This window comes from Triticum urartu, chromosome 5A (assembly GCF_056163025.1).
Source record: "Triticum urartu cultivar PI428250 chromosome 5A, HENAU_Tu73, whole genome shotgun sequence".
Lineage (NCBI taxonomy): Eukaryota > Viridiplantae > Streptophyta > Magnoliopsida > Poales > Poaceae > Triticum > Triticum urartu.
Window position 1 is genome coordinate 140,539,530 of NC_141877.1, and position 14,047 is coordinate 140,553,576.

Sequence of the window (14,047 nt, forward strand, 5' to 3'; positions counted from 1 at the left end):
AGGGCGAAGAGCGCCGTCTGATGATGGAGAGAGTCAGCGGCTCCTCGACGTGGCTGCCGCGCAGAACGAGCCCGGCTGCCGCACGGAGGCGCCGCAGCGGCCAAACGACGACCTTCGCCGAGATCAAGGTGCGACGTCTCGGATGCCGACTGGTGGTGCCCGAGGAAGAAGAGACAAGGATCCGACTGTCAGCCACAGTCGGACTCACATTACCATAGAGCGCGACCGAGACGGCCGCCCGAGAGCAGTGGAACGACGGGACGACTGTCCGCCTCCTCCTCCGCGCAAGGAAAGGCGAGTCTCCCCGCCGCCTGTTAACCATCCGAATCTCGGCGACCGGCTTGGCCGCTGAGAGGGAGTCGGAGAAAACGACGCCCGCCACCGGATCGACTGACTTCACCGATCCCTGGCGCTGGAAGAAGAAGATGAGTTGGGTCCGCCTTGTTTCGGGCCCCGCATTCGAGATGAGCCGTTTCCCAAAGGGTTCACGCTCCCAAGAGACACACCCAAGTACACCGGCTCCGTGAAGCCGGAAGACTGGCTGGTCGACTACTCCACGGCTGTCAGCATAGCAAACGGCAACAAGCGAGTCGCCGTAAAATACGTTCCGCTCATGCTCCAGGGCACGGCCCGGACATGGCTGAACAGCCTGAAGCCCCGCAGCATCAACAGCTGGGTTGACTTCACCGAAGCATTCGACCGCAACTTCACCAGCACGTACAAGCGTCCTCCCAAGCCTCGTCAGCTTTCCTTGTGCATGCAAGGTCTCGACGAGTCGACTCGCGATTACCTCACGTGTTGGGCCGAGCTTCGGAACTCCTGCGAGGGCGTGTACGAGGTGCGGGCTATCGAGTACTTCACAGCCGGGTGCAGAGAAGGCACCCTCCTCAAGCACAAGCTCCTCTGCGACGAGCCAGGAACCCTCGATGAGCTGCTGATCATAGCAGACAAGTACGCCACGGCCGACTCCTCCATGAAGGCGGAGATTCAAGTTAGCGCAACTGGCAAAGTGTCCCCTCAGGCTCCAAGAACTCCGGCGGGAGATGCTAGTCGACGGCAGCAGTAGAGCGACCACAAGCGCAAGGCCCCGTAGCCGGCTTCCAGAAGCCGGCAGGGCGCGACAGTCGAAGACCAGCAGCCGGATGGGCAGCCTCCACCCAAGCGACAGAAAGGTGGCAATCCTAACTGGTTGCCGGCCTTCTCATATGAGCAGACCCTGGATGGTCCTTGCAAGTTCCATAGCGGCGTGAAGCCGTCAAATCACACTACCCAGAAGTGCCACTGGCTCACCAGGGTCGCCAAGGGAGATGGCCTCCTACCTTCCCCGCCTGCTGGGCAGCCGCCTCCGCCTCCGCCCCAGCAGCCGGCTGTTAGGCCAGTCGGCGCAGTACAAGATGAATACCCCGAAGAGCACGGAGCCTACATGTTGTTTACCAGTATGGCTGATGATCAACGTAGCAGGCGGCTGCAGCGACAAGAGGTGAATGCAGTAGCATCAGAGACACCAGAGTTCATGCACTGGTCCGAGAAGCCTATCAACTAGAGCAGAGCTGATCACCCAGAGGTGATGCCGAGTTCGGGCTCTTATGCTTTGGTCTTGGATGCCACCTTATCTACGGATAGACGAGCTGCTCGTTTCTCGCGAGTTCTGATAGACGGAGGCAGCAACATCAACATCCTGTACAAGGACACCATGGAGAAGTTAGGAATCAAGCAAAGACAGCTTCAGAACAGCCGGACTGTGTTCCACGGCATTGTTCCTGGGCTTTCCTGCTCACCAATTGGCAAGATCCTGATGGACGTCCTCTTTGGAGACAAAGATCACTTCCGTCGAGAGTTAGTTTGGTTTGAGGTGGTGGACCTCGAGAGCCCATACCATGCACTACTTGGCCGACCCACCTTGGCCAAGTTCATGGCGGTCCCCCACTATGCCTACCTCAAAATGAAGTTGCCCAGTTCCAGGGGAATTCTGACCGTAGCCGGCGACTATCGGAAGTCGTCTGCCTATGCGGCTGAGAGCAGTCAGCTAGCCGAGTCCCTGGTGATCGCAGCCGAGAAGCGGCTCCTTAAACGGGTTGTGGCAATGGCCGGCAAGCAGCCAGAGGTGTCGCCTAACCCGAAGGAGTCAGAGGCTGAGGGTTCGTTCAAGCCGGCCAAGGAGACAAAAAAGATACCCTTGGATCCCGAGCACCCAGAGAGGTACGCTGTCGTAGGCGCAAACCTCGACAGCAAATAGGAAGGCGAGCTCGTCAATTTCCTCCATGAGAATCGGGACATCTTCGCATGGTCCCCCAAAGACATGCCAGGTGTACTGACGGAATTCGTCGAGCACAAATTACATGTCTGATCTGATGCAAAGCCGGTCAAGCAGCCCCTGCGCCGCCTATCAGAAGAGAAGAGAAGAGTTGTCGGAGAAGAGATAGCCCGACTCCTAGCAGCCGGCTTCATTATGGAAGTATTCTTTCCAGAGTGGCTAGCAAATCCGGTCCTGGTACTGAAGAAGAACAAGAAGTGGCGAATGTGTATTGACTACGCGAGCCTCAACAAGGCCTGCCCCAAGGACCCGTTCGCTCTACCAAGAATTGATCAGGTGATAGACTCCACCGCCGGATGCGAGCTGTTGAGTTTTTTGGATGCATATTCAGGATATCACCAGATCAAGCTGAACCCGGCTGACAGACTGAAGACCGCCTTCATCACGCCATTTGGAGCCTTCTGCTACCTCACCATGGCATTCGGCTTGAGGAATGCCGGCGCCACCTTTCAGCGTTGCATGCAGAAGTGCCTCCTCAAGCAACTCGGGAGAAACGCGCACGTCTACATGGACGATGTGGTGGTGAAGACGGAAAAGCATGGAACACCGCTGGAAGACCTCAAGGAGACCTTTGAGAACCTGCGCCGATTCCAGATCAAGCTCAACCCCGAGAAGTGCGTCTTCGGAGTACCAGCCGGCCAACTCCTTGGCTTGCTGGTCTCTAAACGCGGCATAGAGTGCAACCCTTTAAAGATCAAGGCCGTCGAGAGGATGGAGGTACCTAGCCGACTGCTGGACGTGCAAAAGTTCACCGGCTGCTTGGCGTCCATCAGCCGATTCATCAGTTGGCTGGGCGAGAAAGCTCTCCCCTTATACCAACTCATGAAGAAGACCAATTTTTTCGAGTGGAACCACAAGGCGGACGAAGCTTTTCTCCAGTTGAAAAAGATGCTGACTACTCCACCCGTTCTGGCGGCTCCGACTCCTAAGGAACCTATGCTCCTGTACATCACCGCCACCAGCCGGGTAGTCAGCACGGTCATTGTAGTGGAACGCAAGGAGGAAGGCAAGGCACTACCTGTCCAGAGACCGGTATATTACCTGAGCGAAATGCTGTCAGCCTCCAAGCAGAACTATCCCCACTACCAGAAGATGTGCTATGGCGTGCACTTTACTGCCAAGAAGTTGAAGCCTTACTTTCAAGAGCATCCAATCACCGTGGTCTGCACGGCCCCACTTGCCGAGATCATCGGAAGCCGAGATGCTTCTGGCCGAGTGGCCAAGTGGGCCATAGAGCTGGCTCCCTACACCACCCACTATCAACCCCACACTGCCATCAAGTCACAAGCGCTGGCCGACTTCCTCGTCGACTGGGCTAAGACCCAGTACCTACCTCCAGCGCCCGACTCCACCCATTGGTGGATGCATTTCGACAGCTCCAAGATGCGCACCGGCTTGGGAGCCGGCGTTGTCCTCACCTCTCCTAAAGGCGACAAGCTCAAATACGCACTGCAAATCCATTTTGCCGCCTCCAAGAATGTCGCCGAGTACGAGGCGCTCATTCATGGGCTCCGGCTTGCCAAAGAACTCGGCATTCGCCGGATCCTGTGTTATGGCGACTTGGACTTAGTGGTCCAGCAGTCGTCTGGCGACTGGGATGCCAAAAATGCAAACATGGCAAGTTACCGTTTCCTCGTGCAGCAACTCAGTGGGTATTTCGAGGGGTGCGAATTCCTCCATGTGCCAAGAAACGACAATGACCAAGCAGACGCCTTGGCACGAATTGGCTCTACCCGCCAAGCTATACCATCCGGCGTCGCCCTCCAACGCCTCCTCAAGCCGTTTGTCAAGCCTTCACCAGAATCAGACTCCATCTTCGTGCCGGCTCGTCCCGAAGAAGTCGGATACGACTCCAGAGCCCCGGCAGACGGTACGGGGACTTCGGTAGATGGTTCCAAAGCCGCCACAGTCGGGGCAGGCCCAGGGACTGCAGAGCCCGACCCGAGGACGGCGGCGGCGGGCTCGAAGACTCCAGAACTCGGCCCAAGAGCCGCGCCAGTCGGCCCGGGGACTTCATTAACCCAGCAAGCGGTTGTTGACTCCAACCCGCCGCCTCCCAGCCCAGCCGCCCTCGTCCAAGTCGCAGTTCTGGCAGCCAAAGAAATAACAGCACCCTCATGGGCCCAGCCCATCCTCAAATTTCTGGTGAGCAAAGAGCTACTAACTGATGAGACCGTAGCTCGGCAAGTACAACGTCGAGCGGCAGTCTACACCATAGTCAACAGAGAGCTGGTCAGGCGCAGCATCACTGGTGTCTACCGGCACTGCGTAGAGCCAGAGCAAGGCCAAGCAATTCTCAAAGACATCTACCAAGGCGAGTGCGGCCACCATGCGGCTTCAAGAGCACTCGTCGCCAAAGCTTTCCGACACGGCTTCTTTTGGCCAACGGCCTTGGAAGAGGCCAAGGAATTGGTCCAAAAATGCAAAAGGTGCCAGAAGTTCCGCTCGAAGCCGCATCAACCGGCTTCTGCACTCAAGACCATCCCCATTGCTGGCCTTTCGCAGTTTGGGGTCTAGACATGGTGGGACCATTCAAGACGGCACGAGGTGGCTTAACTCACTTACTTGTCGCAGTGGAGAAGTTCACCAAGTGGATAGAAGCAAAGCCAATCAAGAAACTGAACGGTCCGACTGCCGTGACCTTCATCTCCGATATCACAATTCGGTACGCATACCAAACAGCATCATCATCAACAACGGCACAAATTTTGCCAAAGGCGCTTTGGCCCGTTTTTGCGCAACACAGGGCATCCGACTGGACCTAGCGTCCGTCGCCCATCCACAGTCAAACGGCCAGGTGGAGCGAGCAAACGGCCTCATCCTATCCGACATCAAGCCCCGACTGGTCGAGCCTATGGAGCGTTCGGCTGGCTGCTAGCTCGATGAGTTGCCAGCCATCCTCTGGAGCCTGCGCACGACTCCAAACAAGTCAACCGGCTTTACGGCTTTCTTCCTCTCTATGGTGCTGAAGCCGTCATCCCAACTGACATAGAGTTCGACTCCCCGCGAGTCACCATGTACACCGAGGAGGAAGCAGAAGAAGCACGACAAGACGACGTCGATCTGCTGGAAGAGGGCTGACTGTTGGCACTCAGCCGGTCCAGCATCTACCAGCAGAGCCTGCGCCGATACTACAACAGGAAGGTCAAGCGGAGATCTTTCCAAGAGGGCGACCTTGTGCTCTGACTGATCCAGTGAACAGCCGGCCAGCACAAGCTGTCGGCACCTTGGGAAGGCCCTTTCATCATCAGCAAAGTACTGGGCAACGACTCCTACTACCTAATTGACACTCAGAAGCCCCGAGCATGCAAGAGAGACGACTCTGGCAAAGAGACGGAGCGGCCATGGAATGCAAATCTCCTCCGAAGATTTTACAGTTGATGCAGTATGTACCACGCTACCTTTTGTATTAAAATACCAAGACTTCAGGCCCCCCGAGACGAGCTCGGGGATTGCCCTCTTTTGTCTGTATGATAAAAATTATGCCTACGAGTATATTACTCTTTGTTATGCCGCTTGGCACCGGGCTCGACAGGTCGGCTTGGGGACTTGCCGCCTTGCACTATGAAATGCTTCCTGCAGCCAGACAATAGTGTGTGGTGCCTAAGTCATCTCCTGTCAGAAGCCGCAGCTTGCAGAGCGACTATACGGTGGGCAGGAGTAAGGTAGAATGGGCGTTCGCATGAAAAATGGCTAAGGACTCAAAGCATAAAACATAGCTTAAGACGGCTTCCAGCCTCCCCTTTTTTCTTTTCGCAAAGCCAACTATTAAGCACTCGGCTTACCGCCTTCTATTCAACTTGCTCAAAAACTCTAAAAATGGCTAAGTACTTGCTTTCCCAAAGTAGCCAAGCATTTGGTCCAACGGTAGTCCGCAGAGCGGCTGTCCGACTGGCAAGGCAGGCAACTAAGGGAAAGTGGCAAAGGAAAAGGCCAAAAGAGCAATGAGCAAGAAAAGATAGAATTCGGATAAATATTTACATAACATAGGCCCTTGGCCGAATCTTCGAGCAGAAGTTCAAAATACACCCCGCGGGTGGAATTGTGCGAATTAACAAGTTCTTCAAAGACTACTAAGGCAGATAAAATAAAGATAAGGCGGCAGCTTAGGAAGCGGCAGACGGATTCGGAGGTTCGGAGGAGGCGGCAGCGTCAGGCGTTGGGGCGGCCGGCTGGGCAGTCTCGGCTTGATCGCCTCCGGCGGCAGTCGGATCGGTCACATGCGGCTCGTTGCTGGAGGCGCGGTCGAGCTGAGGCTGGCCGTCTGCTCCGTCTTCTGGTGCTTCCGTCTCGCCTCCGTCCTCCGCCTCGCCTTCCTCCTCAACGCTGGAGCCGATCATCTCCGCCGGGTCCTCGCCGTAGTCCGGGTTCATCCCAAACCACTCCGGCGGTACCTCCTCGCCATCTTGAGACCGCTCGGGGATGAAGATGCTGGTGTCGGTGTACTCGGCGATCGCCGCAGCACGCTTGACGAGGGCGTCTTCCGCGGCTGACAGCTTCGGCTGGGTCTTCGACCGGAGTGTGGCCAGCTGGTCTAAATCCAGCCCCGGATACCACGCCTTGATGAACTCCAAGGCCCGGCGCGCTCCAGCTCGGGCCGAGGAACCCTTCCAGGCCTCAAGACGACCAGCCGCGACCTCCAGCCAGTCGGTAGTCCGACCGGGGGTGCGTGGAGCCTGCATGTCCGGCCATAGGGCGGCAATCGCCTGGGCGCCGACACGTTGAAGCCGGCGCAGCATCCAGTGAGTCGGCCAAAGGCGAGCCTCGATGCTCAGGATATGCTCATCAAGGGTTCGGGGAGCGTCGGCGGCGATCTCGGCACCTTCCTCCCTCCGACCTTCACGATTAGACTCGATGGCTTGGATGGCAGCCTGCGAATGCCCGGGAAAGAAGTCTGCCAAGACGGAAGAAACGAAGAAACAAGTCAAAAACCAGGAGTCGGCACGACTTATAATCAGTAGCTCGGAAAAAGAAAGTAAAGAAAGCCACCATCAACAATGTCTTCAATCTCATGGAAGCCGGAGGCTAGCAGTGCCTCTTTGTCAGTCCAGGAGGAGCGCTCGCTCGCGAACTCGGCCAGGAGGGCGGTTTCCGCCTCTTCCGCCTCCTTCTGCGTCTTCGCAGGCAGCTCCTTCTGCTCTGCCAATTGTGTGGACAGCAGACCACGCTCCGTGGCAAGCCTGCTGCACTCCTCCCCCTTGACGCGCAATGCGGAGTTGGCTTTCGCTCAGCTGCTGTTGAAGAACAGCGTTGGCTTCTGAAGAGAAGGAAGAAAGAAGGTGTTAAGTCATCAATAAAGAAGGTCGCCGGGGAGATCTGGCCCGACTGCTCAGCAGTCGGCCCGAATCTCGGGGACTACAGCCCGCGGGTGTGCCAGCGCGCCCCCGCAAAGAAGAAAAAGGACTTACTCCGGCTCTCCGACAAGTCGGCGGTCCGCTTGCCCAGCTCTTCAACGTTACGGTTGAAGGCAGTAACGCGGAGGTTGTGGTAGTCCTGCGACAAATATTTCAGACAAAAGTTAGTACCCGGAGCTCACCAATTGGAGTTCTGGGCCGCCTGCTCAGCAGCCGGCCCGAAACTCGAGGACTACACCCAGTGGGTGCGCTGGCGCGCCCCCATAGAGAGGAACAAGAAAACAAGGACCAAAGAGAAAACATACCCGGACGGCTGCCCACGATGCCAGGTACGCCTTGGTGCACTTCTGAATGGCGTCGCCCTCAGCTCGAAGCTTCGTTTGGACATCCAGAAGTGCCTGGTTCAGCGGCCCTATGCCGCCTCCCCGCACCCACCCAATGGGCGCGGCGCTCGTTGCTTTGGCATCCGGGATCGCCGAGCAGGCGGTGTCGGTCTCCAGGGGGCGTGGCGCCGAGGTCTCTTTCTCAAGACGACGGCGCGTTGGCGAGCCGACTTGAAGGAGTAGCCTCGCCACGGCCTCGTCTTAAGTCGGCGGCACCGGAGGGTCCGCTGGCTGTTTGCCTTGCGCGCTCCCAGACGGCGGCGGAGGTGGCGGTGGAACGATCACGTCCGGCGTGGAGGAGCCGCTGCCTTCCCTCTCCATGATGGGGTTCTCGCCGCCGGCTTCCTCTGCCCCGTGAACTCCGGAGGCGGCGGCGCAGACTTTAGCGGGGTGACGAACACGTCCGATTGGCGGTGCACGGCCTCCTCAGCCTGCCGCTTCGTCGCGGCGACGGCTTCGGCCTCTGCCAGTTTCTTCTTGGTAGAGGCCTCTGCCTTATCGGCCTCCACCTTCTCCAGGTGGGCGGCTTCTTCTTCATTGCGCTTCTCCTGCGCATTCCGCTCCATCGCCTCCCGGAGGTCAGTAGCGGGGTCAATCCGCCGAGTGGTGGCGGACGTCTCCGCTGACCCCATGACGGAGGCGGCGACAACCCTGTCAAGAGTGAGGGGCACCCTGAAGCGAGGGAAGCAAGTAAAAGACTCAGACAAAGCTACAGAGAAAGAATAAAGCGTCAAGACGGAATACTCACGTGGAGACCAGTGGCGGCTCTTCACTTTCTTGCGGAAGCGGTTGGCCTTTGCGGCCGCCTCGTCCCGCTTGGTCGCCATAGCCGAACTCTTGGGCTTCTTCGGCCGACTGCCGAACAAAGTTGGCACGGCCCTGCGCTTCTTCCCGCCGCCCGGAGCACCCGGCGCGGTAGAAGAGCCCTCACCAGGATGGCTGGCTCCTGGCCGGGGGTGGGGGGCGACCTCCTCATCATCGTCAGGCCAGTCCTCTAGACTGGCCCCGAGACGCGGGCCGCCTCCTCCCTCGGCGTCGTCTTCCAAAGCCGCCGCCCCCAGATCAGGGTCGTCGACGTCGCTCTCCGCCCGGTCGGCAAGGAACTCGCAGGCCGGCCCCGAGGTGCCGGCTGGTGGATGGAGGAGGGGATTCTGACCAAAGCCGACTGGTCAGGTCACACAAAACAGACTCGGCAAGAAAGAAGACAACTCGAAGAAAGAAAGAAAGGGCAACTCACTGTAGGTGGGGGGTTGGCGCGGGAGTACGGATCCTTGCCGAACCGCCAGTCCTCCAACAGCTTGCTGTCCGAGAGGTAGTTCACCATGTAGGCCACCTCCTCATGAGGCATGTCCTTGGTGCACATCCGACTCGGGTCACGGCGCCCGCTCATTTGGCATATCATGTGGGGGCGGCCTTGGAGCGGGAGAACTCGGCGCGCCATGAAGGCGGCCATCAGGTCCAGACCAGTCAGGCCCTCCGACTGCGTCAACACTCGGAGTCGTGTGACGGCGCCGGCTCTCGCAAGCGTCAATGACTTGGCCCAGAATGACCAGTTGGGCAATCTCCCAGCCGGCGGCCGGCTTCGAAGGCCGGCAGGTTGACCCAATCCCCCCCGCGAGGACGCTCTTCATGTAGACGTACAATCGCTGCCACATCTTCACCGACTTTATCAGCTTGATGATGGGGAAGGGGTTGTCGGCCCCCAACCTCCGCACGGCGATGAATGCGCTACACTGAGCCGGCACGCCTGCAGCCTGGGTGCCGAGCTTGGTGAAGAAGAACTCCCCCCAGAGCTCGAGAGTGGGGAGGACTCCGAGGAAGCCTTCACACAAGGCCACGAAGGCGGACAGCAGCACCACCGTATTGGGCATGAGGTGATGCGGCTGGAGTCCGTAGAACTCCAGAAAGGAGTGGAAGAAGCTGCTCGCCGGCAGCCCCAATCCGTGCAGGCAGTGCGAGCGGAAGATAACCCGCTCTCCCTCCTCCGGCGCTGGAGAGATATCCCCCCTCGGTGCAAGGCGTACGCGCACGTAATCTTCGCCGAGAAGCCGACGAGTCTAGCGGAGGAACTCGATGTGGTCGTCATGGACTTCTGAGCCATCCCAGGTGCCCGCATGCACCGTGGGAGGCGCGGCGGCAGAAGAAGAACTAATCGTGAGCGGATCGCCGTGGCGTTCGGCAAAGCTTGGGCGCGCGGCGGTGCGAGGAAGAAGAAGAATAATAAGAGCAAGGAGTAGCGAGGAGGAGGGGCGCGCGTGCTCTGCCGTGCCCCCCTCCTCCCCCTACTTATAGCCTCATGGGCTGCGAAGCCGAGGGGGCGGTCGTGGGATTTACTGTGCCCACGACCCCCAAGTTTCCACGACAAAGGTTACTGCGCACAGTAACTTCACGGGAATCCCAACCGTCCGCTCGGGCCATAGCGGATCTGCTCGAGCGCCGAGGCGCAGTAATGGCGGGCCCCGCCTACGGGCCTGTACCGTCACGCGCGTAGGCTGGCAGACTGGCCCGGCCGTGTGTTGCCATGTGACAGGCCCGGAATGGGTGGCGGACTGAAAGCTTAGCCAGCACGCTACTTGGATCCCGCCGCGACGTTCAAAATATTGTGCGAAGTCAAAGATTGGGAGAATCCGACTCCTTCTAGTCGGCCCGGCAGAAGTCAAGCAAGATCCATGACTCGGGCACCCGGAGAGAGAAACTGTTGAGGCTCCTCGGCCGATCGTCCGTGGCGCCTCATCAGCTTCGGGGAGTACTGTCGGAGTAATGGGCCACGGGTAGGCTAACCCAAGTCCCAGAACCTTTCAAGACATCGGGGCAGGATGCGCCCCTCAAGACCCCAGGACAAAGAGCCACCTTCCGAGAAGTCGGCGGCGAGGCAACCGACTGGCCACTCGCGGCCGAGTCCCAAGAACGACTTCAGGATAAGCCGACTTCTGGCTGACGACTTCCCAAGAAGCCGACCTCGGGGAGTCGGCCCACGACTCCGATGAACCCCATGTCCTCATCAAGAGGGACAGGACAGGGGAGTGGTTACAGAGAAGCCCGCTCCTGCCCCTTTCCAGAGGCAGGCATGGCTACAGTACGCCGTACCAGCGGTGATCTTCATGAGGCGTGGCACTGTTGCCATGCTGGCCCTAACATCAGCACCGGTGGACCGAATCCTGCGCCCACGACGGCTTGTTTGTACGACCCTGGGACAGCGGGTCCCACCAGCCAGCAGGACCCCAGAAGGCGGCAAGTGCGCCACCAGTCGGACTCGTTGGGAGTCGGCCCCCGGGAGTCGGCCAGCTCCTCCCCCGGGTCCCACGCACCATGAACCAGATGTGACAGGGAATGGCAACAGTGATCGCCCGCCAGACGGCGGAGCTGTTGCCACGACCCCATGACTGAGCCTGCGTCATTAGAAGCACGGATACAGTAATATGCAGCCAGCAAGACCCGCCCGCGGTGGACGCGGCCTGTCGGCTCCGTACCGAGCCAGTCGGCGGGGCCCACCAGTCGGCGGGGCCCACCAGTTGGCGGGCCCCAGGAGTCGGTGGATAAGACGGCGGCCAGAGAGACTGACGGCTGGGCTCGCGCCCAGCCGGATTAACATTGTACCCCTGGGGGGTAGGCCTATATAAACCACCCAGGGCACCAATGCAAAGGGTTGGAATCCATTAGCGCTAGACCAGACCATACAGGAAGGAGAGAGCTAGCCTTGCCTTCTGCTACCTTCAGGAAACAGCTCTAGGAGCAATCGTGTAAACACTTTGCCATAGTGATCATGCGGAGACCCCGCAGAGCAGCACTTGGGGTATTATCTCCCCAGAGAGCCCTGAAGCTGGGTAAGATTCGCCGGCGTGCATGTCTTCGCCTCATCCCGTTTCCAGGCACCGGCGACGTTCTAGTCGCCCCCACCATGATAAGCCATCATTTGGCATATGTCGCACCCAACCCCCGACAGTCCCTTCTCAGTCGGCACTGGAGAAGACGTCCGAGGGCGCTTCGAAGACTGCCTAGTCGGTGCGGCCACCAGGTCAGGGGTGTTTGCTGGGTCGTGAGCGTGCTTGGACCTCCTTTCCCTCCAAGGAGGCGAGTCGACTTCTTCTTCATCACTCAGGTCGTCGCTCTCCTTGTCCTCCTCTGCATCCGAGTGCCACTCGCCACTCTCGCCCCCGCTCACCTCTTCCTCGACATTTTGCTCCTGCACTCCATTGGGCATCGAGTACATATCAATAAGAGCCTGAAAAGACAATGATCAAAAGAAAGGCAATCAACCGTCAACAAGATGTTACATAGTAAATTAAGAAGACACTCGACAGTGCAGAATCATACCTGTTCCGGCTAGCGCAAATGGTCGAATGGAACCACCCTCCTGGACCCCCGGGGATTATCCTTGTTTCCGGTAATACCTCTCAGCCACTTCTCCACTGTGTCCTCACTGACATCCTTCGGGTGGATCCGAGTGGAATCCTCGAGTCCCGAGTACATCCACATCGGATGGTCACGAGCTTGGAGTGGTTGGATGCGTCGACTAAGGAAGACCTCCAGCAAGTCCATACCAGTCACTCCGTCACGGACAAGTTGGACGACCTGCTCAACCAACACCTTCACCTGCGCCTTCTCTTCCAGGATCACTCTCAAGGAGGAGGGCTTCTCCACTCGAGCCATGTAAAAGGGGGCAAGTCCAGTCGACTGACCCGGGGTCGGCTGGTCCTTGCAGTAAAACCAGGTCGACTGCCAGCCCCGGACCGTGTCGGGAAGGATCATAGCTGGGAAGGTGCTCTTGTTCCTCATTTGGATTCCAAGGCCCCCGCACATCTGTATCACGTGCGTCCTCTCGTCACTCTGGTTGGCCTTCTTAACCATCTGGGAGCGACATGTGAATATGTGCTTGAAGAGACCCTAGTGCGGTCGGCAGCCCAAGAAATTCTCGCACGTGGACACGAAAGCAGCAAGGTACATGATGGTGTTTAGAGTAAAGTGGTGGAGTTGAGCCCCGAAGAAGTTGAAGAAACCACGAAAGAAAGGGTGGGGAGGCAAAGAAAACCCGCGGTCGACATGAGTGGCGAGGAGAACGCACTCACCCTCCTACGGCCGCGGCTCAGTCTTGTTCCCCGGGAGCCACGCCGATTCATGGGGGATCAGTCCCCCCTCAACCAGATCGTCGATGTCATCTTGGCTGATCGTCGAGCGGATCCAGTCGCCCTGGATCCAGCCAGGCGGCAGGCCGGACCTCGACGAGGATCCACCCCGGCTGGTCCTCTTCCCTTTCGCCTTCGCTGTCGCCTTCTTCGCACGCTCCAACGCCACCGTCTTATCCTTCCCCATGGCAGCGAATCGAGTCTGAGAGAAGCTATGGCGGCGAGAGCAGAAGCAGGTGCAGCAGAGAAATCTGAGGAAGAGGAAGGGGAATGAGTGCAGCAGAGAAATCTGAGGAAGCTATGGCGGCGAGAGCAGAAGCACTGTTCAAAAGCCCCGGTCAGGTGCCTTATATAAGGACACTTCTGACTGACTGACTTGTAGGCCCGGACGATCTTATCAAATCCCGCAACAGTCGCGTGCACGATACGTGGCAAAAAAGGTGGACAGCACCCTAAAACCAGGATAGGGTCATGGACCTGACCTAGACATCCTCCCATAGGACAACACCCTAAAACCAGGATCATTCAAAGAGTACCATCATCCACTCGACCATAGACGTTCCACTCGGAAGAATCAATGTCACTCGACCGTCGCAAAAGTCACTCTGCACGAACAACGGTTGAGCATTTACTTGTAGGCTTAATTGTCATTTATAGCACCAAAATACAGGCGTTACCAGTAACGTCTCCATCTTTATGTACCTTAAACCCTTTGTAACTGACGGTGAGAGGGGTCCGGCGTACTCTATATAAGCCACCCCCTCCTTAGGGACAAGGGTTCGCACCCCCTATAACACACACGCATATAATCCAGTCGACCGCCTCCGGGCTCCGAGACGTAGGGCTGTTACTTCTTCTGAGAAGGGCTTGAAC

The 14,047-nt window shown here is 58.2% G+C and overlaps 1 protein-coding gene across 1 annotated transcript; it reads right to left on the reverse strand.

Annotated features, from left to right (window-relative positions):
* Positions 1-6,420: 6,420 nt before the first annotated feature.
* Positions 6,421-12,701, reverse strand: LOC147970609 (uncharacterized). The gene is made up of 4 exons (XM_087523512.1): positions 12,576-12,701; positions 12,104-12,273; positions 7,304-7,377; positions 6,421-7,208 (listed from the first exon to the last, which is right to left on the reverse strand). Exons 1-4 carry the CDS (start codon positions 12,699-12,701, stop codon positions 6,421-6,423), a joined length of 1,158 nt encoding a protein of 385 aa, XP_087379638.1.
* Positions 12,702-14,047: the final 1,346 nt, after the last annotated feature.